General features: G+C 43.0%; 2 protein-coding genes across 2 annotated transcripts in view; both read left to right on the top strand.

Moving 5' to 3' along the window:
• Positions 1–2,790: 2,790 nt before the first annotated feature.
• On the top strand, positions 2,791–5,380 carry LOC137350520 (mucin-22-like). Its single transcript, XM_068015182.1, has 4 exons — positions 2,791–2,943; positions 3,467–4,316; positions 4,426–4,925; positions 5,033–5,380. Exons 1-4 carry the CDS (start codon positions 2,791–2,793, stop codon positions 5,378–5,380), a joined length of 1,851 nt encoding a protein of 616 aa, XP_067871283.1.
• Positions 5,381–6,710: 1,330 nt separating this feature from the next.
• LOC137350519 (homeobox protein 4-like) overlaps positions 6,711–26,197 on the top strand; it is a 73,030-nt gene continuing 53,543 nt past the window's right edge. The window contains exons 1-6 of the mRNA XM_068015181.1: positions 6,711–6,755; positions 8,449–8,516; positions 15,403–15,543; positions 21,266–21,430; positions 22,810–22,941; positions 23,930–23,996. Coding sequence (XP_067871282.1) covers positions 6,711–6,755; positions 8,449–8,516; positions 15,403–15,543; positions 21,266–21,430; positions 22,810–22,941; positions 23,930–23,996 — 618 coding nt within the window. The remainder of the gene's footprint in view (positions 6,756–8,448; positions 8,517–15,402; positions 15,544–21,265; positions 21,431–22,809; positions 22,942–23,929; positions 23,997–26,197) is intronic.

Genomic DNA, 26,197 nt, shown 5'->3' with positions numbered 1-26,197 from the left:
ACAAGAGCTAATCAGACAGGTTTTTGTGAGTTTAAACAAAAGAGATAGAAGTTTATTATCCTTAACATTCTAACCCAGTTAAAAATACTAAAAACAATGCTACACATTCACGTACACATTCTCACGAGAGTCTCACGCACAAATAGATCACAGAGGCAAAACAAATTTGGTGGTTGGATTAAAGTCTGGAATAAATGGAATTTAAATATGGTATATGAGTCCAATAGTCCTCAACTGAAATTGTAGTCTGGAGTCCTCGCTGGACCACATGCATGGTGGTGGGCTTGCTTTGCTCAGGGCTCCGGAAGGCAGAAGAGGAGGTTGTTTCTCATCTCCTTGTTGCTGGCTGTGGTGGTCTGTAGGATTGAGAGGGTTCCTAGTCACAGCCGGATCTTTTCTTGATACTTTCTGAGGGAGAGAGAGAGAGCTTGCTTCATTGATGGCTTTTCAATTACTTCTCTCTGCTTTCTGTGTGATAAAGCCTACAGTTGCTCCAGAATTGTGTAGGTAGTCACATGGCTCTATCAAGCCCCTTTGTTTTTTTTAATGAGGATTTTCTGGAATCTTCTCTGAGATTCAAGATGCTATACCTCAAGATGTCCAGTCACACTTGGAGGGGGTTGGCTCTTTCCTAGTCAATGGGTGTAGATGGTTTTGATGCCCGTGTTGATAAGGCCATTCTAGGTAATTTAATTACTGAGAGCACCCCACTATTCCAGCTAGGCTGGATGAGATTTGTTGTCTCCAGTTTGATCTTTTGGTATTTCAAATGTAAATTGCAGTGGCCATCTTGGCTGCCAGTTTAAAAAAAAAGCTACTTGTAAAATTTTTCCATTAAAAGCCGAATGTAAGGTTCCAACTGATGAAATTAATATTTCTCATTTGGTATATAGGGTTTTCATGATAAAAGTTTATGGCACAGAAAGAGGCCACTGGCCCATCGTGGTCCACTCCGGGATATCTCAAAGGGTTATAGGACTGGAACATAGGAACAGGAGAAGGCCATTCAGCCCCTCAACCTGTTCTACAATTCATGATGTCATGGCTAATCTGTAACCTAACTCCATATACCCGCCTTTGCCTCAGATCCCTCAAAACCTTTGGTTAACAAAAATAGATCAATGGCAGATTTAAAATTAATAATTGATCGAGCATCAATTACTATTTGTGGAAGAGATTTCCAAACAACTACCACTTTTTGTATCTCAAAATGATTCTTAATTTCATTCCTGAAAGGTCTGGCTCTAATGTTTAGACTATGCTCCCTAGTCCTGGACTTCCCTTGTTTCTCTCTATCTACCCTATCTGTTCCCCTTAATATCTTGAAAACTTCAACCAAAGCTCCCCTTAATCTTCTAAATTCCAGGGAATACTTTGTGTAATCTCCCCACATAATTTAATTCTTTTAGTCCAGGTATAGTTTTGGTGGTCACAGAGATAGGGAGGGGTGAGGCCATGGTGCTGTTTGAAAACAAGGATGCGAATTTTAAAATTGAGGCGTTGCTTAACAAAGGGCCAGTGCAGGTCAATGAGCACAGAGAGTGATGGGCGACGGGACGTGCTGCGAGTTAGGGCATGGGCAGTAACTAGTTAGCAACCTTCTCTCTGCGAAAGATGATGGACATGCATGCGTTTAGGTGGGGGTGTCTTCTCTCGGTGCACCTTTGCTGATGGCTGTGAAGGCCAATCCTTGAGAGGTAGGTACAGCCACAGGTACTGCACATGAAGCTGCCAAGTGACGCTGTGAGTGGTTGTTTTCGACATTGGTGCCTGTTGCCAAGCTGCTGTAGCAACTGGTCATCATGGTAGTGCACACCAGTCCACAGGATGTGTCGCCATTTCCCTCTTTCGCCAGCTAGTGACTCCCAGGTGTGATAGTCGACATTTAAAGCCTTCGTGTCATGCTTGAAAGCAGCCTTGAAGCGAAGCTTTGGGCACCCCATTGGTTGTCTGGCAGTAGTTGCCCCAGCAATATTAACAATATTAACCAACCTGTAGCTTGGTGGAGAAGCCGGTTGTCTATTTTAATTGCTTTCTGTTTTTTTACGCTCATTATTCCCCTGTGAGTGCACAGTGCCAGACAACAGCAGACTGAAGTGCTCTGCCACAGAGTCCTTAATTCATTCTCCATTCAATGCCATCAGAATGGTACAGAATGAATGTGAGAATAGCATTAAGTCTCTCAAATAGAGAGCATTACCTCTTTAACTATTCCAGAACAAGCTTATGGAGGGTGGGATTTGAAAGAGATGGTATTCCTCCAGGGTTTGTTGTCAGGGAAGGGAACTTTCGCAGGCAATGTCGCCAAAGAGCTGTCACACCTGCCTTAATTATGATTAATAACACATCGGCAAAGATTACTCTCACTGAGTTTGGTCGAACTTCCATGGCTGTTGCTAAATATTATCACAGCAGCATCTGCTGAAACCGTGTTTGATCTTGAAATGAGGCACTTCAGTCATGAACTGGTGTTAGCTGAGAATCAGGTATTATGCGATTCAGGGTCAGGGATTTCTGAAGGGATGGATCTGTCGCCTCTCCTGGGGAGACCATTTCATTAATTTAATAAACGGTCACAAACAGCAGTTGTTGATCTGCTCAGCTGATCTGCTCCATTTCCTCAGGATCCTTACTTCCAATGAACAGTGTTGCCCCTAAAAGAACAAGAAGATGAATCAGAGTTTTGATCCAGAAGCCTGGAGCAGGGAGTTCAGACTTGTTCAACTGAACTAGCACTGAGAAGTGAGAGAAGAGGTAGAGAGAATTGATTCCAACAGTCATTCGTCCGCAATGGGACAGATCCCCATTAATCATTCACACGAGGATTATCAAACAGTGAGACAGGACTGGGAGCATCAGAGAGTGAGACAACACTGCGAGTATGTGAGAGTGAGACAACAGTGCGAGTATCTGAGAGTGAGACAACACTGGGAGTATCTGAGAGTGAGACAACACTGGGAGTATCCGAGAGTGCAACAATAGTGGGAGTATCTGAGAGTGAGACAACACTGGGAGTATCAGAGAGTGAACAACACAGGGAGTATCAGAGAGTGAGACAGCACTGGGAGTATCTGAGAGTGAGACAACACTGGGAGTATCTGAGAGTGCGACAATAGTGGGAGTATCTGAGAGTGAAACAACACTGGGAGTATCAGAGAGTGAACAACACAGGGAGTATCAGAGAGTGAGACAGCACTGGGAGTATCAGAGAGTGAACAACAAAGGGAGTATCAGAGAGTGAGACAGCACTGGGAGTATCAGAGAGTGAGACAACACTGGGAGTATCAGAGTGTGAGACAACACTGGGAGTATCTGAGAGTGAGACAACACTGGGAGTACTTGAGAATGCGAGAACACTGGGAGTAGCTGAGAGTGAGACAACACTGGGGGTATCTGAGAGTGAGACAGCACTGGGAGTATCTGAGAGTGCGACAACACTGGGAGTATCTGAGCGTGAACAATACAGGGAGTATCAGACTGTGAGACAACACTGGGAGTACTTGAGAATGCGACAACACTGGGAGTACTTGAGAATGCGAGAACACTGGGCGTAGCTGAGAGTGACACAACACTGAGAGTATCTGAGAGTGAGACAGCACTGGGAGTATCAGACTGTGAGACAACACTAGGAGTACTTGAGAATGCGAGAACACTGGGCGTAGCTGAGGGTGACACAACACTGAGAGTATCTGAGAGTGAGACAACACTGGGAGTATCAGACTGTGAGACAACACTGGGAGTACTTGAGAATGCGAGAACACTGGGAGTAGCTGAGAGTGAGATAACACTGGGAGTATCAGCTTGTGAGACACCACTGGGAGTACTTGAGAATGTGACAACACTGGGAGTATCTGCGAGTGAGACAACACTGGGAGTATCTGAGAGTGCGACAACGCTGGGAGTATCTGAGAGTGAGCCAACACTGGGAGTATCTGAGAGTGCGACAACACTGGGGGTATCTGAGAGTGCGACAACACTGCGAGTATCTGAGAGTGAGACAGCACTGCGAGTATCTGAGAGTGAGACAACACTGGGAGTATCTGAGAGTGAGACGACACTGGGAGTATCTGAGAGTGAGACAGCACTGGGAGTATCTGAGAGTGAGACAACACTGGGGGTATCTGAGAGTGCGACAACACTGCGAGTATCTGAGAGTGAGACAGCACTGGGAGTATCTGAGAGTGTGACAACACTGGGAGTATCTGAGAGTGAGACAACACTGGGGGTATCTGAGAGTGCGACAACACTGCGAGTATCTGAGAGTGAGACAGCACTGGGAGTATCTGAGAGTGAGACAGCACTGGGAGTATCTGAGAGTGAGACAACACTGGGGGTATCTGAGAGTGAGACAGCACTGGGAGTATCTGAGAGTGAGACAGCACTGGGAGTATCTGAGAGTGTGACAACACTGGGAGTATCTGAGAGTGCGACAACACTGGGAGTATCTGAGTGAGACAACACTGGGAGTATCTGAGAGTGCGACAACACTGGGAGTATCTGAGAGTGAGAAAACACTGGAAGTATCTGATAGTGCGACAACACTGGGAGTATCTGAGAGTGAGACAACACTGGGGGTATCTGAGAGTGCGACAACACTGCGAGTATCTGAGAGTGAGACAGCACTGGGAGTATCTGAGAGTGAGACAGCACTGGGAGTATCTGAGAGTGCGACAACACTGGGGGTATCTGAGAGTGCGACAACACTGGGGGTATCTGAGAGTGAGACAGCACTGGGAGTATCTGAGAGTGAGACAACACTGGGAGTATCTGAGAGTGTGACAACACTGGGAGTATCTGAGAGTGCGACAACACTGGGAGTATCTGAGAGTGCGACAACACTGCGAGTATCTGAGAGTGAGACAGCACTGGGAGTATCTGAGAGTGAGACAACACTGGGGGTATCTGAGAGTGCGACAACACTGGGAGTATCTGAGTGAGACAACACTGGGAGTATCTGAGAGTGAGACAGCACTGGGAGTATCTGAGAGTGAGACAGCACTGGGAGTATCTGAGAGTGTGACAACACTGGGAGTATCTGAGAGTGCGACAACACTGGGAGTATCTGAGTGAGACAACACTGGGAGTATCTGAGAGTGCGACAACACTGGGAGTATCTGAGAGTGAGAAAACACTGGAAGTATCTGATAGTGCGACAACACTGGGAGTATCTGAGAGTGAGACAGCACTGGGAGTATCTGAGAGTGAGACAGCACTGGGAGTATCTGAGAGTGAGACAGCACTGGGAGTATCTGAGAGTGAGAAAACACTGGAAGTATCTGATAGTGCGACAACACTGGGAGTATCTGAGAGTGAGACAACATTGGGAGTATCAGAGTTTGCGACACAGATTGAAAACTGGAAGTTGTGGAGACTCGCCTGAATCTCCTGGCTGCAATTTTACCAATCCCCCCAGATGTTGTTGGTGTTACAGATCAACAGTGTGCATTGTAACAATAACAAATCACCTCTTAGTGTCAATGCACTTGTAACGGCTGGGAATATTAGCTGTACCTGGTGATGCATTGTAATGTGATGTGTGGAAGTACCAAGTGATGGATTCAATCTTCGACCTCATTTATTAATCTTCCCTCTGTCCCTCCCTTCTCCAGATCTGCTGGTCCTCACATCGATTCCCCCACCCGGTCCTTGGAGACTGGAGATCAGGAGAAAGTGCCCCTCCTCCAGGGGGTGTGGGTAACACACCTTATCAGAACGATTTAATCTTCTGCTGATTAATTGCCTTGGAGGGGAGCTGCGGCCTAGTTGAACTTGGGATTGTCGCCTGCGTGGAGCTGTGAGGAGCTGTACAGCTCCTGAGCTACCAGGCAAATTTCACCTGGCCTGTGGGGAGCAGGAGGCCCTTTTCTCCTTGCTTATTTTCTGGTGTGTTCAGCACTCTGAGGCTGTGATTTCCCAGCTCTGCTCTTCCTGCGAGTCTCATCCTTCACAGGCTGTGTGAAAACCCCACTGCATCTTCCCACTTGGTCCACAGACCAGCTGCTGTTTGACTCACACATTCAGGCCCTCCTCACTCGGATACCCAACTAAAGCCATTCGCACATGACGAGGTTTCGGCTGTGACTAACCTTCAGTTATTTTATTTGTGGTAATTATACAAATGATCACATCACAGTAAACTGGCCATTAATTATTTGGGTCGGTTCTCTACCTGATTAAGTGAACCAGATTCATGATTATCAGTGTCTCAGCAGTTTCCCTGGCAGTAAATAATAAGAAGTGGGTGAGGAGACTGGAGTGTGCTGTCTGCATAGACTGGCCAAGCTGCATGCAGTTCCGAAAGTCGGGATAAAGATTCATTCTTTAAAACATAGACCCCACTTTAAACAGGAGAGAAGGCGCTTTGTATATATTTTACTGACATTCACAGCCGGTTTATATAAGCTCAGTCAATCACTGAGACAACAGCTGTCCCTTCCCACTCGACGGTGCTTTTCCCGTCTGACTGGGATGGCTAACGGGTGTGGTGTTTAATTGTGTATCTCACAAGCACTTGGAAGAAATGTTGCTTTAAACAAAAGGCCAACTCCAATCTAATGTTTTTTCTCTAAATGTTAAGCAGGCCACTGGCAACTCTCCTCGGGTTGTTATAAATGCTATTTATGATCCTGCTATGACAACTGTGAAGGGCATGGCAAAGAATTTATCACAAGATTATCCATCCACCATCCGAATGCATAATAAGATTCTAAATGACCCCAGATTATAATGTAGAGCAGCAGCTTGTAGCAAGGAAGGTATTAATAATAGAATCTTGGAGTGGAGTACTTGTTAATATGTGTGACTCAAGGCAGCCAGGTTAAGAAAAACATGTGACGAATCTTGTCACATTATCCTGCATTGAATTCAGCGCAGGTTTCACTTAGTAACTTCACAAAGGAGAATGATCTCAGGTCGCCAGTGTCTCCGTATAGAAAGAGAAACACAATCCGAGTATTTGCCTGCGAGAGGTACGAACATCGGCACCTCAGTTACACCTGACCAGTTTCTCAAACACAATCGCTAGATGTTTTCATTCTCTGCTGCCTTATGATATCCCGATCTAATGACACCAGCGTCGCAGTCAGATAAAATCTTTAATGATGCTGCCTGCTTGCTTTCTTTGAAATGTCAAAGGAGCATTTCCTTTAGACGTTTGAATCTTCCGGAAAGTGGAATCATATTAAAATGTAACAAATCATTGCAGAGGTCGTCTCCCTGCATGGCGGGATTTGGACCAAGTTAGGGCAAGCAGCTTTCAAATTAATCTGTTACCAGGGAGCGCGATTGTCCCCTCGCATTCTGAGACACAACCCACCATAGGACATAGGAAGAGGCCATTTAGCCCCTCGAGCCTGTTACATAGGAACAGAAGTAGGCCATTCAGCCCCTCGAGCCTATTCCGCCATTCTATTTGATCATGGCTGATCTGCACTTTAACTCCATTTACTCGCCTTTGATCCAAATCCCTCGCTAACCGTTCCAACAAAAGTATATCAATCTCAGTCTTTAAAGATCCAATTGTCCCACAACATCCTCGGCCTTTGGGGAGATAGAGCTCCAGATTTCCACAGCACTTTGTGTGTACAAAATGCATTCATTTCCGAAATAGCCTGGCTCCAATTTTAAGATTATGCCATCTTGTCCTTGATTCCCTCAGCAGAGGAAACATTCTCTCTCTCTCGGCTAACAAATCCTTTTTTCATTTTAAGCACTGCAATCTATCATCCCTCAACCTCCTAAACTCAAGGGAATACAGTCTCCTCATAATTTAACCCTCTAATCCTTGCTATCAGGTATATAGAACAACTTTAGCTAATGACTCTTTTGAATTCCAATGCTTTTGCGATAAATGTCTACATTGCATTAGCATTTCCATTTGCTTTTTGAACCTGCCCACTAGCCTTAAACAATTTCTGTACTTGGACTCCCAAATCTCTGCTCCTGCACAGTTCCTAGTTTCTCATTATTTGTAAAATATTCTGACTTGGCCTTCATGGGTCATCACACTTGCTCACACTAAACTGCATCCTCCGCAGCTTGGCCCACTCTCAGTCTGCCTATGTCCTTTTGCAACATTCTTCTCCCAGTCCCACAAATTACTATGCCTCCTAATTTAGTTTCATCTGCAATCTTGGTCAAACAACTCTCTCTATTCCTTTGTCCAAGGCATTAACCAATATGGTGAAAAACTGGTTAATTTATATGGTGAAAAGTCATTATTAATATGGTGAAGTGGTTGATACAGATTTTTTTTACCGTGAACAGAGTTGAGGTAAAGATCAACCATGATATCAAAAAATATGCTGGAATGTCTGAAAAGCCTCCTTCTGTTTGTACATTCCTATCCAGCATAGGATGTGACTAACACATATCTTTTACAATCCGGAGGATGTGACTGATTGAGATTTGCTGATGAGTAAATCTGCTGATTATTCCTAATTGCTGTAGTTATCACGGCAGATTGAGATACATTACAGTGCGCCAGTGGTTCCTCAGGCTGCACAAGATATGGATATGTGATTCCAAAGCGCTGAGTATTTCCTTCTGCGGATGAGGTTATTTGATTTGTGATTCAGCGAGATTGGGCGAGAGCCTTGACTCTCAGAGGATTTAGTACTGAGAGGGCAAGAAATCGACTCAGAGACATTTAGCCAACTTCCTGCTGCTCCCCTATCACTTCCAGCTTGAAGCCCCACCCAAATATGCTAATTAGGTTGACCCTGGACAATCCATCAGGTTTATGAGTGGCAGAGTGTGGGGGTGGGTAGAGGGTGGGTGTGGGGGTGCAAAGTTCACCTTTACTAAATAGCCGAGCGTAGAAAGCCTGGCCTGTGATGTTTGTTTTTTGTAGTATATATAAAACACAGTCAATCACATCCACAGAGAGAGAGACATTAGGCAGAAACTGTGCAAGGCTCACAGCAGATGCACTTTTCCTCTTAGTTCATCTAACACCTCCAAGGGGAAACGTTTCTCTGAGATGGTTGAGGGATTGGATTCATTTTTGATTTTTTTAAACTCCTCAAACATCCCATCAACTCCCAGTCCAGATCCATCCCTGCAAAACGACTTACTCAATTCCTTTCAGTCCGGTTCCACTCGTTCAGAGCACCAAGACTGCCCTGGTCAAAGTCACAGATCCCAGCCTCTGTACACTCATCCCTCCTGATCCTCCTCACTCGTTTCCATGCTTGACCTCACCATTCTCCACTGTCCAGTTCCGTGGGATGGTTTAACTCTGACTGATTGACACAGCCAGCGTATGTCTGTCACTGCCCCCATACTGTCAACTCAAAAAATCCTGCAAGAGTTGTCATAGAATCATGGAATCCTAGAAATTTACAACATGGGGGAAGGCCATTCATCCCATCGTGTCTGCCTCGGCCAACAAGGAGCCATCCAGCCTAATCCAACTTTCCAGCTCTTGGTCCGTAGTCTCGTAGGTTATGGCACTTCAAGTGCATATCCAAGTACTTTTTAAATGTTATGAGGGTTTCTGCCTCTCCCACCCGAGCAGACAGTGAGTTCCAGATCAAAATCACCCTCTGGGGGACGAAAGTTGCTCTCGTATCTCCTCTAAATGTCCAGGTCTTACTCGATATCTATGTGCCCTGCTTATGAACTCCTCAGCCACAGGAAATAGGAAGGAACACTTTTTATACTCCTCTAGGTTTTCTTCAGTATTGAGCCCTCGGTATATGTCCCTTTTTTTCTTTACCCTCTCCTTTAAGTCCCTTGACATCTAGGAGCTCTTGTTTTGTTAGTCCTGCCATTTTTCTTTAAAGAAACGTATTTGCTCTGAACTCTCACTATCTCGTCCTTGAATACTTCCCACTGATCTGGTACTGATTTACCTTCAAGTAGCTGTTTCCAGTCCACTTTGGCTAAATCACATCTCAGCTTAGTAAAATTAGCTTTTCCCCAACTGAGAACTTTTATTCCTCGTCTATCTTTGTACTTGTCTATAACTACCCTAAATCTAACTGAATTATGATCGCTCCCACCAAAGTGCTCCCCAACTGATACCTCTTCCATCTGTGGAGAGGGAAACTGAGTGGACTTTTCAGGTCTGTGACCTTTCATCAGAACCGGTTCTGATCTATTGGTTGTGGGATCACTTCGCACACTCCAGTAGTGTGGTTGCCCCTTTTTTGTCCTTTAAGTTCAACCCATCTGACCTCAGCTGATGATCCTTCTACTATATCATCCCTTCCCACAGCTACACTTGTTTCTTTAATCAATTTTACGAACCCCCCTCCTTTTTTTGTCCCCCTCTCTATCTCACTTGAAAACCCTGTAACCAGGAATGATGAGCTGCATTCCTGCCCTTCTTTCAGCTATGTCTCAGTAATAGCTATAATTTCATACTGCCAGGCGTTAATCTATGCTCATCTGCCTTATTCCCAAGACTTCTCGCAATGAAATATATACTGTTTAGCACTGCCAAACTCCCTTCTTGTCTATTTTCTAGCCTTTGAGTCCTCTGCCTTTCAAACATTCTTACTAATTTTCTGCCTTCCATTTCCAACTTTTCTTCTCTTCTTTCTGAACCTACTCCCAGTTTCCCACCCCCCTGCCAAGCTAGTTTAAACCCGCCCCAACAGCACTAGCAAAACCCCCTATGAGGACATTGGTCCCGGCCCTGTTCGTTCTGGACCCATTAACGACTGGAAGCAAATAAAAACAGGAAGTGCTGAAATTACTCAGCAGGTCTGGCAGCATCTGTGGAGAGAGAAGCAAAGTTAATATGTCAGGTCTGTGACCTTTCATCAGAACTGGCAGAGCTTAGAAAAGTGAAAGCAAGTCAAGGAGGGGGTGCGGTTTGTTGGGGAAGAGAACAAAAGGGGAGATGTGTAATAGGGCAGAGGGCAGGAGAGATTAAATAACAAAGCTGTCATGGGACAAAGGCAAACAGTGTGTTAATGCTTGTGGTCAAAGACAAAGCATTCGTCCAGAGAGAGTGTTAATGGCAGAATAATGAGCAGCTCTGTCTATATGAAAAACAGGCACATGGTTAAAAAGTAAAACAAAACAATAAAAAAATATTTTAAAAAAGGCCAGTCATGCTCTGAAGTTATTGAACTCAATGTTCAGTCCACAAGGCTGTAGAGTGTCTAATCGAAAGATCAGATGCTGCTCCTTGAACTTGCGTTGATGTTCACTGGAACGCTGCAGCAGGCCAAGGGCAGAAATGTTGGCATGAGAGCGGGGGAGGGGGGCGGGGGGTATGGTTGGCAGTGGGGGGTGGTGTTGAAAAGGCAAGTAACTGGAAGCTCAGGGTCATGCTTTTGGACTGAGTGGAGGTGTTCTGCAGAGCGGTCACCCAATCGGCGCTTGGTCTCACAAATGTAAAGGCGACTGCATTGTGAGCAGCGAATACAGTATACTAAATTGAAGGAAGTACAAGAAAATCGCTGCTTCACCTGGGTGGAGTGTTTGAGGCCTTGGATAGTGAGAAGAGAGGAGGTAAAAGGGCAGGTTTTACACCTCCTGCGATTGCAGGGGAAGGTGCTGTGGGAAGGGGATGAGGTGTCGGGGGTGATGGAGGAGTGGATTAGGGTGTCGCGGAGGGAACAATCCCTTCGGAATGCTGACAGGGGAGGGGAAGGGAAGATGTGTTTGTTGGTGGCATCACCCTTGAGGTGGCGGAAATGGTGAAGGATGATCTTTTGGAAGTGGAGGCTGGTGGGGGAGAAAAGTGAGGGCAAGGGGAACCCTGTCGGGGTTCTGGGAGGGAGGTGAAGGGGTGAGGGCAGAAGTGCGGGAAATGGGTCAGACATGGTTGAGGGCCCTGTCAACCACAGTGGGGGGGAATCCTCGGATGAGGAAAAAGGAAGACTTGTCAGAAGCGCTGTTGTGGAAGGTTGCATCATCAGAACAAATGCGTTGGAGATGGAGAAACTGGGAGAATGCAATGGAGTCATTACAGGAAGCAGAGTGTGAGGAAGTGTAGTCGAGGTAGCTGTGACAGTCAATGGGCTTAGAATGAATATTTGTAGACAGCCTATCCCCAAAGATGGAGACAGAGAAGTCGAGGAAGGGAAGGGAAGTGTCGGAGATTGACCATGTGACTGTATCGGTGCCGCTTCCTGTTCTCGCCCTGAACTGCAAAACTTCATCAACGTTGCTTCCAATTTCCACCCTTCTCTCACCTTTACATGGTCTATCTTGGACTGGGCCTTTATTCTCTGGAGTTTAGAAGAATGAGAGGTGATCTCTTTCAAACATACAAAATTCTTACCAGGGTCAACAGGGTTGATTCAGGAAGGATGTTTCCCCTGGCTGGGGAGTTTAGAACCAGGGAACACAGCCTCAGAATAAGGGCAGGACTGGGATGAGGAGGAATTTCTTCACTCAGAGGGTGGTGAATCTTTGGAATTCTCTTCCGCAGAGGGCTGTGGAGGCTCAGTTGTTGAGTATGCTCAAGACTGAAATAGATAGATTTCCACATATTAAAAACTCAAGGGTTACAGGGATAGTGCAGGAAAATGGTGTGACAATAAAAGATCAGCCATGATCTGATTGAATGGTGGAGCGGGCACTAAGGGCTGAATGACCTACCTCTGCTCCTATTTCTTGCATTCTTGTATTCTTGTGTCAGGATGGTGTGTGGTTTGGCGGGGAACTTGCAGGTGGTAGAGGTCGCGGGTTTGGAAGGTGCTGCCTAAGCAGCTTTGATGCAATGCATTTTGGAGATCGTACACACTACTGCCACTGTGCAGTGGTGGTGGAGGGAGTGAATGTTGAAGGTTGTGGATGGGGTGCCAATCAAGTGGGTTGCTTTGTCCTGGATGGTGTCGAGCTTCTTGAGTGTTGTTGGAGCTGCACCCATCCAGGCAAGTGGAGAGCATTCCATCACACTCCTGACTTGTGCCTTGTAGATGGTGGACAGGCTTTGGGGAGTCAGGAGGTGAGTTACTCGCTGCAGAATTCCCAGCCTCTGACTTGTTCTTTTAGCCACAGTATTTATATAGCTTGTCTAGTTCAGTTTCTGGTCAATGGTAACCTCCAGGATGTTGATGGTGGGGGATTCAGCAATGGTAATGCTATTGAACATCAAGGGGAGATGGTTGAATTCTTTCTTTTTAGGATGATCATTGCCTGTGGCACAATGACACTTGCCACTTATCAGTCCAATGTTGTCCATGTCTTGCTGCATATGGATATATGCTTCAGTATCTGAGGAGTTGCGATGGTGCTGTATATTGTGCAATCATCAGTTAGCATCCCCGCCTCTAACGCTATGATTGAAGGAAGGTCAATGATGAAGCAGCTGAAGATGGTTGGGCCTAGGACACTACCCTGAGGAACTCCTGCAGTGATGTCCTGGAGCTGAGAGGATTGACCTCCAACAACCACAACCATCTTCCTTTGCGCTAGGTATGACTCCAGCCAGCAAAGAGTTTTCCCCCTGATTCCCAGTGACCTCAGTTTTGTTAGGGCTCCTTGATGCCATACTCGGTCAAATGCTGCCTTGATGTCAAAGGCAGTCACTCTCACCTCACCTCTTAAGTTCAGCTTTTTTGTCCATGTTTGGACCAAGGATGTGTGACAAAAACCACACCTGCCAAAATGAGACATATTAATTGCATCATATGGAACATTATTTTTGAACTGTTAATGGACTTGAAATAACTTGTTTAAAAAGACCACAACATTGGCTGAAAACATAGCTGCACATTTGCATTCTAAAAGACAGTTGCATGAAGAAGACAATGGGAGTACTCCCTGATTCAATTAGCCAGATGGGTTTTGTCAATAGTGATGATCAAGAGACATTGAGAGTCATTGAGCCAGCATTCCACCTCTGCACTGAGAGTGTTTGATAAGCTTGAAGGAATCCACAAATCTCGTAGGAGAAGCTGTTTTTCAAATAGGGAGCTCGTCACATGACTAACCTGCTGGCCAACCTGGAGTTAATTAAATTGAGCTCACAGAACAGTTTTGGAAGAGACTGGAATTGAACTTCAAGAAGAGAGCACCACTCTCCCTCTCTCTCTCTCACACACGCAAAGTTCCAGGGACCTACGGAAGTAACTTAAGCCTCAAGACAGAAGACCAATGAAACAAGTTTGAAAGTGTGCACTGGGAGCCAACGAGAACTGCAAGACTTAACTTCAATCACTTTACATCCAATCCAAAGCCAGTAACTGAACTCCAGCTATTACTTCAAACCTTTCACCTTCTTTCTTCTCCTCTGCCTCTATTTGCGTGTGTGTTTATCACGTATGCAAGCCAACGTGGTCGCGTATTTTTAGTAGTTTTAACTGAATTAGAGTTTTAAGGTTAATAACCTTACATCATTCTTGTTTAATTCTGATAAAACCTGTCTGGTTGATTTCTTTGCAATCACAATTAGAGAGCAGTGAGCAAGGATTCACTGAGAGGAAGCTATAAACACGGTGTTTTAAAAATTAAACCCTGTTATGGTCAAACCAGGAAAAGGCTGACAGGGGATCCCCAGACCCCTTCCTCACCTGGTCCTAACAATGTTGTGAGGTCAGGAGCTGAGTGGCCCTGGTGGAACACAAACTGAGTGTCAGTGAGCAGGTTATTGCTGAGTAAGTGCCGCTTGATAGCACTGTTGACAACACCTTCCCTCATGTTGCCTATGATCAAGATTTGACTGATGGGGCGTTGATTGGCTGGGTTGAATTTGTCCTGCGTTTTGTGTACAGGACATACCTGGGAAATTTTTCACATGGTCGGGTAGATGCCAGTGTTGTAGCTGTACTGGAGCAGCTAGGTTAGGGGCGCGGCAAGTTCTGGAGCACAAGATTTCAGTACTATTGCAGGAATGTTGTTAGGCCTTCAGCCGTCATATCATGTGGAGTGAATCGGATTGGCTGGAGACTGGCATCTGTGATGCTGGGGACCTCAGGAGGAGGCCAAGATGGATCATCCAGTCGGCACTTCTGGCTGAAGATGGTTGCAATCCTTCAGCCTTGTCTTTTGCACTGACATTCTGGGCTCCCCCATCATTGAGGATGGAGATATTTGTGGAGCCTCCTCCTTCTTTTAGTTATTTAATTGTCCACTACCATTCACAACTGGATGTGGCAGAAATGCAGAGCTTAGATCTGATCTGTTGACCGTGGGATCGCTTAGCTCTGTCTATCGCAGGCTGCTTCCGCAGTTTGGCATGCATGTAGTCCTGGGTTGCATCTTCATCAGATTCACATCTCATTTTGAGATATGCCTGGTGCTGCTCTTGGCATGCCCTCCTACACTCTTCATGGAATTAAGGTTGGTCCCCTGGCTTGATGGTAGAGTGGGGGATATGCTGGGCCATGAGGTTACAGATTGTGACTGAATACAATTCTGCTACTGTTGATGGCCCACAGCACCTCATGGATGCCCAGTTTTGAGTTGCTGGATCTGTTTGAAATCTATCCCATTTAGCAAGGTGGTAATGCCAGATAACACAATGGTGTGTATCCTCAATGTGAAGACAGATCTTTATCTGCACAAGGACCGTGCAGTGGTGCTACCAATAGTGTCATGGACTGATACATCTGTGTTGATTGGTGAGGACAAGATCAAGTAGGTTTGTCCCTCTTGTTGGTTCCCTCACCACCTGCCACAGACCCAGTCTAATAGCTATGTCCTTTAGGACTCGGCCAGCGTGGTCAGCGGTGGTGCTACCGAGCCACTCTTGGTGATGGACATTGAAGTCCCCCACCCAGAGTACATTCTGTGCCCTTGCTACCATCATCAGCTGAAGGGTGGGGGTGGGGGAGTGGTAGGTGATAATCAACAGATTTCCTTGCCCACGTTTGACCTGATGCCATGAGACTTCATGGGGTCCAGAGTTAATGTTGAAGACTCCCAGGGCAACTCCCTCCCAACAGCATGCCGCTATACCACCACCTCTGGTGGGTCTGTTATGACATTTCTCTCGTGATTTCGTACAACTGCGTGGCTTGCTAGGCCATTTCAGAGTTACCCACATTGCTGTGGGTCTGGAGTCCTATGTAGGCCAGACCAGGTAAGGACGGCAGATTTCTTTCCCGAAAGGGATCTAAACCAAATGTGTTTTTCACGACAATTGATAATGGCTTCATGGTCACTATTGCTGAGACTAGCTTTTCTAAATACCAGATTTATTAATTGAACTTAAATTCCACCAGCTGCCATGGTGGAATTTAAACCCGTGTCCCCATAGCATTAGACTGGGCCTCTGCCCACTAGTCGAGTGACATGAACCACTGCGCCACCGCCCCCTCTTACCATAAGCAGGGTGAGCCACTAACACCTCATTCAATGGAATTCAAAGGAGTAGAATTCCGGTGGAGCTGAAATTCCGCCAAAATTCCAGACCCTTTACTGACTCCAGCCCCAGAAATTCCAGGGCCATAGCTTTCAACCAACATTGGAATGTAACATTCACACCACCACTGGAGTGTGAAAAGTGATCAGTACAGACCCTTTTATAGTGCAATGGATCCTTTCCGTCTTCAAGTGAGATTTTACATTCATAGAACCATAGAAACAGCAGAAAATTTACAGCATAGCATGAGGCCATTTGGCCCATCCTGTCTGTGATGGCTGGAAAAGAGCAATCCAGCCTAATCCCACTTTCCAGCTCTGGTCTGTAGCCCTGTAGGTTACAGCACTTCATGTGAATATCCAAGTATATTTTTTAATTGTGATGAGGGCTTCTGCCTCTACCACCCCTTCAGGCAGTGAATTCCAGTTCCGTACCATTCTCTGGGTGAAAAAATTACTTGAAAACCCCCCTTTAATCCTTCTGGCCATTACTTTAAATCTATGCCCCCTGGTATTGAGCTCTCTGCAAATGTAAATAGGTCCTTCCTTTCCACTCTTCATAATTAAATTTCCCCTCAGCCTCTTCTGTTCCCAAGAAAACATCCCCAATCTTTCCCCATAGCTAAAATTCTCCATTCCTGGCTATACCCTCATAAATCTCCTCTGTACCCTCTCTAGTGCGGTCACATCCTTCCTATAATGCAGTGTCCAGAACTGTACACAGTACTCCAGCTGTGGCCCAACTAATGTTCCAGCATAATCTCTCTGCTCTTATATTCTGTGCCTTGGCTGATAAAGGCAAGTATCACGTACACCTTCTTGACCACCTTATCTACCTGCCCAGCCGCCTTCGGAATCTGTGGACATGCACTCCAAGGTCCCTCTGTTCCTCTACAAGTCTCAGTATCCGACCATCTACTGTGCATTCCCTTGCCTTGTTAGCCTTCTCCAAATGCATTATCTAGAGTTCGCCAGATTGAACTCCTTTTGCCACTTTTTGGCCCACCTGACCAGTCGAGTTTCTTTTTGAAGATGCTGCCTGGACTGGAGAACTTTAATTATGAGATTGGATAGGCGAGGATAGTTTTCTTTGGAACAGAGGAGGTTGAGGGAAAGGGAAGACCGAACTGAAGTGTATAAAATTGTGAGGGGTCCAGATCGAGTGGATAGGAAGGCCCTATTCCCCTTTGTTGGAGTGTCCATATTCAGGGAGATAGTTTTAGGGTAAGAGGTAGGAGGTTTAGAGGGTGGTAGAGGTAAAAACCCTCATCACATTTAAAAAGTACTTGGATATGCACTTGAAGTGCCGTAACCTACAAGGCTACGGGCCAAGAGCTAGAAAATGGGATTCGGAAGCCACGATGGGCTGAATGGCTTCCTACTGTGCAGTGAATTTCTATGATCCTACGATTGATATCTTCCTGCAGTCTACAGCTTTCTTCTTCATTATCAATGACAGCCAATTTTTTTTTTATCATCTGCAATCTTCTTAAGTCTAAATGATTATGATCGCTATCACCAAAATGCTCCCCCATTATATGCTTTCCACCTGACCTGCTTCATTCCCTAAAACTAAATCCAGAACTGTCCTTTTTCTTGTTGGGCTTGCTACACACTGGCTAAAAAGTTCTCTTTTTTTCATTTTATTCATTCATTCACAGCATTTATTGCCCATTCCTGAATGCCCTTGAGAAGGTGGTCATGAGCCACCTTCTTGAACCACTGCAATCCTTGGGGTGTAAGTACACCCACAATGCTGTTAAGATTTTGACCCAGCAACAGTGAAGGAATAGCAATATAGTTCCAAATCAAGATGGTCTATGACTTAGAGGGAACTTGCAGGTGGTGGTGTTCCCATGCATCTTCTGCCTTTGTTCCTGTAGGTGGTAGAGGCTGTGGGTTTAGAAGGTGCTGTTGAAGGAGCCTTGGTCAGTTGCTGCGGTGCATCTTGTAGATGGTACACACTGTTGCCACTGTACGCTGGTGGTGGAGGGAGTGAATGTTGAAGGTGGTGGATGGGGTACCAATCAAGTGGGCTGCTTAGTCCACTTAGTCTGAGAACTTCATGAGTGTTGTTGGAGTTGCACTTGTCCAGGCAAGTGGATAGTATTCCATTACACACCAGACTTGTGCCTTATAGGTGGGAGACATACTTTGGGGAGTCAGGAGGTGAGTTACTTGACACAGAATTTCCAGCCTCTGACCTGCTCTTATAGAGTCATAGAGAGATACAGCACTGAAACAGGCCCTTCGGCCCACCAGTCTGTGCCGACCAGCAACCACCCATTTATACTAATCCTACATTAATCCCATATTCCCTACCACATCCCCACCACCTACCTACACTAGGGGCAATTTACAATGGCCAATTTACCTATCAACCTGCAAGTCTTTGGCTGTGGGAGGAAACCGGAGCACCCGGCGGAAACCCACGCAGTCACAGGGAAAACTTGCAAACTCCGGACAGGCTCTTGTAGCATCTCACAGTATTTATATGGCTGGTCTAGTTCAGTTTCTGGTCAATGGTAACCCCCAGGATGTTGATGGTGGGGGATTCAGCAATGGTAATGCCATTGAATGTAAAGGGGAGATAGTTAGATTCTTTCTTGTTGGAGAAGGTCATTTCCTGGCACTTGTGTGGTGCGAATGTTACCTGCCATTTATCAGCCCAAGCCTACCTGTTGTCCAGGTCTTTCTGTGTGCAGGCATGGACTACTTCAGTATCTGAGGGGTTGCAAATTGTACTGAGCACTGTGCAGCCATCAGTGAATATCCCCACTTCTGACCTTATGTTTGAAGGAAGGTCATTGATGAAACAGCTGAAGATCGTTGGACCTGGGACACTACCCTGAGGAACACCTGCAGTGATGTCCTGGAGCTGCGATGATTGACCTCCAACAACCACAACCTATGTCTAACCATCTTCCTTTGTATTGGGTATGGCTCCCTGACTCCCATTGACTTCAATTTTGGTAAGACTCCTTGATGAAGATCTAAGAAGTCACCAGCAATTGTGCAGTTTTATTGAAATCAAGGCAGATGTAACAGGTTAGGTCTCCAAAAGGCCTTTCAAGAAATCTACACCCTCTTTACCTTGTACATTGAGTTTATCCCAGTTAATATTACGGTAGTTGAAATCCCTTACTACTACTGCCCTTTTGCTTCTGCACTTCTCAGCAATTTGCCTACAAATTTGCTATTCTATATCCCTCTGATTGTTTGGGGTCCCTAGTATACTCCCAAAATTGTGATTTTCCATTTGTTACTTCCCCATTCAACCCATATGGCTATTTTGATGCTACTTCCAGAGGATCATCGTCCTCACACCTATGATGGTGCCTTTAACCAATATTGCAACCCCCCGCCTCAATCCTCGAGTCACATCCGCGGTTGCAGAAAATGCCTGTCTGTTCCTCCTACTGAATCACTATTGCTATCCTGATCTTCCTCCCTTTAATAACAGGGTAAACAGTGTGAAATACACATTTGATAACAGGATAAACCGTGAGAAATACCCCTTCAATAACAGGGTAAACAACACAAAATAACCCTCTAATAACAAGGTAAATAGTGCAAAATAATAACCCTTTAATAACAGGATAAACAGTGTGAAATACCCCTTTAATAATGGTAAACAGTGTGAAATACACCTTTAATAGGATAAACAGTGTGAAATACCCCTTTAATAACAGGATAAACAGTGTGAAATACCCCTTTAATAAGAAGGAAAACAGTGTGAAATACTCCTCAAATAACAGGATAGTGAGAAATACACCTTTAATAAGAGGATAAAGAGTGTGAAATACCCCTTTAGTAAGAGGGTAAACAGTGTGAAGTACCCCTCGAATAACAGGATAAACAGAGAAATACCCCTTTCATAACAGGATAAACAGTATGAAATACCCTTTTAATAACAGGATAAACAGTGAGAAATACCCCTTTAATAAGAAGGGAAACAGTGTGAAATACACCTTTAATAGGATAAACAGTGTGAAATACCCTTTTAAAAACAGGATAAACAGGTGTGCAATACCCCTTTCATAACAGGATAAACAGTATGAAATACCCCTTTAATAAAAGGATAAACAGTGAGAAATACCCCTCTAATAAGAGGATAAAAAGTGTTAAATACCCCTCTAATAACAGGATAAACAGTGTGAAATACCCCTGTAATGACAGAATAAAGAGTGAGGAATACCCTTTTAATAGCAGTATAAACAGTGAGAAATACCCCTCTAATAACAGGATAAACAGTGTGAAATACCTTCTTAATAATCGGGTAAAGAGTGTGAAATACCCCTTTAATAAGAGGATAAACAATGTGAAATACCCATTTAATAAGAGGGCAAACAGTGTGAAATACCCCTTTAATAACAGGATAAACAGTGAAATACCCCTTTAATAAGAAGATAAAAAGTGTGAAATACCTCTAATAACGGGATAAACAGTGTAAAATACCCTCTTAATAAAAGGGTAAACAGTGTGGAATACCCCTTTAATAAGAGGATAAACAGTGTGAAATACCCCTTTAATAACAGGATGAACAGTGTAAAATATCCCTCAAATAACAGGATAAACAGTGAGAAATACCCCTTTAATAAGAGGGTAAACAGTGTGAAGTACCCCTCTAATAACAGGATAAACAGTGTGAAATACCCCTTTAATAAGAGGATAAACAGTGTGAAATAACCCTTTAATAACAGGATAAACAGTGAGAAATACCCCTTTATTAAGAGGATAAACAAAGCAAAATACCACTTTAATAACATGGGAAACAGTGTGACATACCCCTTTAATAAGACGATAAACAGTGTGAAATACCCCTTTAATAGCAGGATAAGCAGTGTAAATTACCCCTCAACTAACAGGATAGTGAGAAATACCCCTTCAACTAAGAGGATAAACAGAGTGAAATACCCTCTTCATAACAGGGTAAATGTGTGAAATACCCCTTTAATAAGAGGATTAACAGTACGAAGTACCCCTTGAATAACAGGGTAAACAGTGTGAAATACCCCTTGAATAACAGAGTAAACAGTCTGAAATACACCTTTAATAACAGTATAAACAGTGCGAAGCACCCCTCCAATAACAAGATAAACAGTGTGAAATACCCATGTCATAACAGGGTAAACAGTATGAAATACACCTTCAATAAAAGGTAAACAGCGTGAAATACCCCTCTAATAACAGGATAAACAGTGTGAAATATCCCTCTAATAACAGGATAAACAGTGTGAAATACCCCTCTAATAACAGGATAAACAGTGTGAAATATCCCTCTAATAACAGGATAAACAGTGTGAAATACCCCACTAATAACAGGATAAACAGTCTGAAATACCCCTTTAATAACAGGATAAACAGTGTTAAACACCCCTCTAAAAACAGGATGAACAGTGTGAAATACGCCTCTCATAACAGGGTAAACAGCATAAAATACACATTCAATAAAAGGTAAACTGTGTGAAATACCTATTTAATAACAGGATAAACAGTGTAAAATACATCTTTAATAAAAGGTAAACAGTGTGAAATACCCTTTTAATAACAGGATAAAGAGTGTGAAATACCCCTTTAATAAGAGGATAAACAATGTGAAATACCCCTTTAATAACAGGATAAACAGTGAGAAATATCCCTTCAATAAGAGGATAAACAGTGAGAAATTCCCCTTTAATAACATGGTAAACAGTGTGAAATACCCCTTTAATAAAAGGTAAACAGTGTGATATACCCCTTTAATAGTAGGATAAGCAGTGTACAATACCCCCTTAATAATAGGATAAACAGTGACAAATACCCTTTTAATAAGAGGATAAACAGGTGTGCAATACCCATTAAATAAGAGGGCGAACAGTGTGAAATACCCCTTTAATGACAGGATAAAGAGTGAGAAATACCCTTTGAATAGCAGTATAAACAGTGAGAAATAGCCCTTAAATAACAGGATAAACAGTGTGAAATACCCTCTTAATAATAGGGGAAACAGGGTGGAATACCCCTTTAATAACAGGGTAAAAAGTACGAAGTACCCCTTGAATAACAGGGTAAACAGTGTGAAATATCCCTCAAATAACAGGATAAACAGTGAGAAATACCCCGTTAATAAGAGGATAAACAGTGAGAAATACCCCTTTAATAAGAGGGTAAACAGTGTGAAGTACCCCTCTAATAACAGGATAAACAGTGTGAAATACCCCTTTAATAAGAGGATAAACAGTGTGAAATAACCCTTTAATAACAGGATAAACAGTGAGAAATGCCCCTTTATTAAGAGGATAAACAAAGCAAAATACCACTTTAATAACATGGTAAACAGTGTGACATACCCCTTTAATAAGACGATAAACAGTGTGAAATACCCCTTTAATAGCAGGATAAGCCTTGTAAAATACCCCTCAACTAACAGGATAGTGAGAAATACCCCTTCAACTAAGAGGATAAACAGAGTGAAATACCCTCTTAATAACAGGGTAAATGTGTGAAATACCCCTTTAATAAGAGGATTAACAGTACGAAGTACCCCTTGAATAACAGGGTAAACAGTGTGAAATACGCCTTGAATAACAGGATAAACAGTGCGAAGCACCCCTCCAATAACAAGATAAACAGTGTGAAATACCCCTGTCATAACAGGGTAAACAGTATGAAATATACCTTCAATAAAAGGTAAACAGCGTGAAATACCCCTCTAATAACAGGATAAACAGTGTGAAATATCCCTCTAATAACAGGATAAACAGTGTGAAATACCCCTCTAATAACAGGATAAACAGTGTGAAATATCCCTCTAATAACAGGATAAACTGTGTGAAATACCTCTTTAATAACAGGATAAACAGTGTGAAATACCCCTTTAATAACAGGATAAACAGTGTTAAACACCCCTCTAAAAACAGGATGAACAGTGTGAAATACGCCCCTCATAACAGGGTAAACAGCATAAAATACACGTTCAATAAAAGGTAAACTGTGTGAAATACCTCTTTAATAACAGGATAAACAGTGTGAAATACACCTTTAATAAAAGGAAAACAGTGTGAAATACCCTTTTAATAACAGGATAAAGAGTGTGAAATACCCCTTTAATAAGAGGATAAACAATGTGAAATACCCCTTTAATAACAGGATAAACAGTGAGAAATACTCCTTCAATAAGAGGATAAACAGTGAGAAATTCCCCTTTAATAACGTGGTAAACAGTGTGAAATACCCCTTTAATAAAAGGTAAACAGTGTGAAATACCCCTTTAATAGTAGGATAAGCAGTGTAAAATACCCCCTTAATAATAGGATAAACAGTGACAAATACCCTTTTAATAAGAGGAAAAACAGGTGTGCAATACCCATTAAATAAGAGGGCGAACAGTGTGAAATACCCCTTTAATGACAAGATAAAGAGTGAGAAATACCCTTTGAATAGCAGTATAAACAGTGAGAAATAGCCCTTAAATAACAGGATAAACAGTGTGAAATACCCTCTTAATAATAGGGGAAACAGGGTGGAATACCCCTTTAATAACAGGGTAAACAGTACGAAGTATCCCTTGAATAACAGGGTAAACAGTGTAAAATACACCATTAATAACAGGTAGAAACAGCGCAAAATACCCCTCTAATAACAGGATAAACAGTGTGAAATACCCCTTGAATAACAGGGTAAACAGTGCGATGAACCCCTTGAATAACAGGGTAAACAGTGTGAAATACACCTTTAATAACAGGGTAAGCAGTGCGAAATACCCCTCTAATAACAGGGAAACAGTGTGAAATACCCTTCTAATAACAGGATGAACAATGTAAAATACTCTTTTAATAACAGGGTAAACAGTGTAAAATACACTTTAATAACAGTGAGAAATGCCCCTCTAATAACAGGATAAACCATTGTGAAATACCCCTCTCATAACAGGATAAACAGTATGAAATACACCTTCAATAAAAGGTAAACAGTGTGAAATACCCCTTTAATAACAGGATAGTGTGAAATACCCCTTTAATAACAGGGAAAACAGTGTGAAATACCCCTTTAATAACAGGATAAACAGTGTGAAATACCCCTTTAATAAGAGGGTAAACAGTGTGAAATCCCCCTTTAATAAGAAGGTAAACAGTGTGAAATACCCATTTAATAAGAGGATAAACAGTGTGAAATACCCCTCAAATAACAGGATAAACAGTGAGAAATATCCCGTTAATAAGAGGATAACCAGTATGAAATACCCCTTTAATAACAGGGTAAACAGTGTGAAATACCCCTTTAATAAGAGGGTAAACAGTGTGAAATCCCCCTTTAATAAGAAGGTAAACAGTGTGAAATAGCCCTCTAATAAGAGGATAAACAGTGGGAAGTACCCCTTTAATAAGAAGGTAAAACGTGTGAAATACCCATTTAATAAGAGGATAAACAGTGAAATACCCCTCAAATAACAGGATAAACAGTGAGAAATATCCCGTTAATAAGAGGATAACCAGTATGAAATACCCCTTTAATAACAGGGTAAACAGTGTGAAGTACACCTCTGATAACAGGATGAACAGAGAAATACCCCTTTCATAACAGGATACATAGTGAGAAATACCCATCGAATGACAGGAAAAACAGAAAGAAATAGCCCTTTAATAAGAGGATAAACAGTGTGAAATACTCCTTTAATAACAGGATAAACAGTGTGAAATACCCCTCTAATAACAGGATAAATAGTGAAAAATACCCCTCTAATAACAGGATGAACAGTGTGAAATACCCCTTTAATAACAGGATAAACAGTGTGAAATACCCCATTAATAAGAAGGTAAACAGTGTGAAATACACCTCTAGTAACAGGATAAACAGTGTAAAATACCCTCTTAATAAAAGGGTAAACAGTGTGAAATACACATTTAATAAGAGGATAAACAGTGTGAAATACCCCTTTAATAAAAGGTAAACAGGGTGAAATGTACCTTTAATAAGAAGGGAAACAGTGTGAAATACACCTCTAGTAACAGCATAAACAGTGTAAAATACCCTCTTAATAAAAGGGTAAACAGTGTGAAATACCCCTTTAATAAAAGGGTCAACAGTGTGAAATACACCTTAAATAACAGGGTATACAATGTGAAATACCCATTTAATAAGATGGTAAACAGTGTGAAATATCCCTTTAATAAAAGGGTCAACAGTGTGAAATACACCTTTAATAAAAGGTAAACAGGGTGAAATACCCCTTTAACAACAGGGTAAACTGTCCGAAGTACCCCTTGAATAACAGGGCAAACAGTGTGAAATACACCTTTAACAACAGGGTAAACAGTGCAAAATACCCCTCCAATAACAGGGTAAACAGTGCGAAGTACCCCTGGAATAACAGGGTAAACAATGTAAAATATTCTTTTAAAAACAGGGTAAACAGTTCAAAATACCCTTTTATAACAGGATAAATAGTGAGAAATACCCCTCTAATAACAGGATAAACCAGTGTGAAATTCCCCTCACATAACAGGGTAAACAGTATGAAATACACCTTCAATAAAAAGGTAAACAGTGTGAAATACCCCTTTAATCACAGTATAAACAGTGTGAAATAACTCTTTAAAAACAGGATCAACAGTGTGAAATACCCCTTTAATAACAGGGTAAACAGTGAGAAATACCCCTTTATTAACAGGATAAAGAGAGAGAAATACCCCTTTAATATGAGGGTAAACAGTGTGAAATACAACTCTAATAACAGGATAAACAGTGAGAAATACCCCTTTATTGACAGGATAAACAGTGTGAAATACCCCTTTATTAACAGGATAAACAGTGTGAAATAATTCTTTAATAACAGGATAAAAAGTGAGAAATACCCCTCGAATGATAAGATAATAAGAAAGAAATGCCCCTTTAATATGAGGGTAAACAGTGTGAAATACAACTCTAATAACAGGATGAACAGTGT

The sequence above is a fragment of the Heterodontus francisci genome, chromosome 35 (genome assembly GCF_036365525.1).
Source record: "Heterodontus francisci isolate sHetFra1 chromosome 35, sHetFra1.hap1, whole genome shotgun sequence".
NCBI classification, from domain to species: Eukaryota; Metazoa; Chordata; class Chondrichthyes; order Heterodontiformes; family Heterodontidae; genus Heterodontus; species Heterodontus francisci.
Note: the sequence above shows the minus strand (reverse complement) of the source record. Positions and strands in the feature narration are given on the sequence as shown.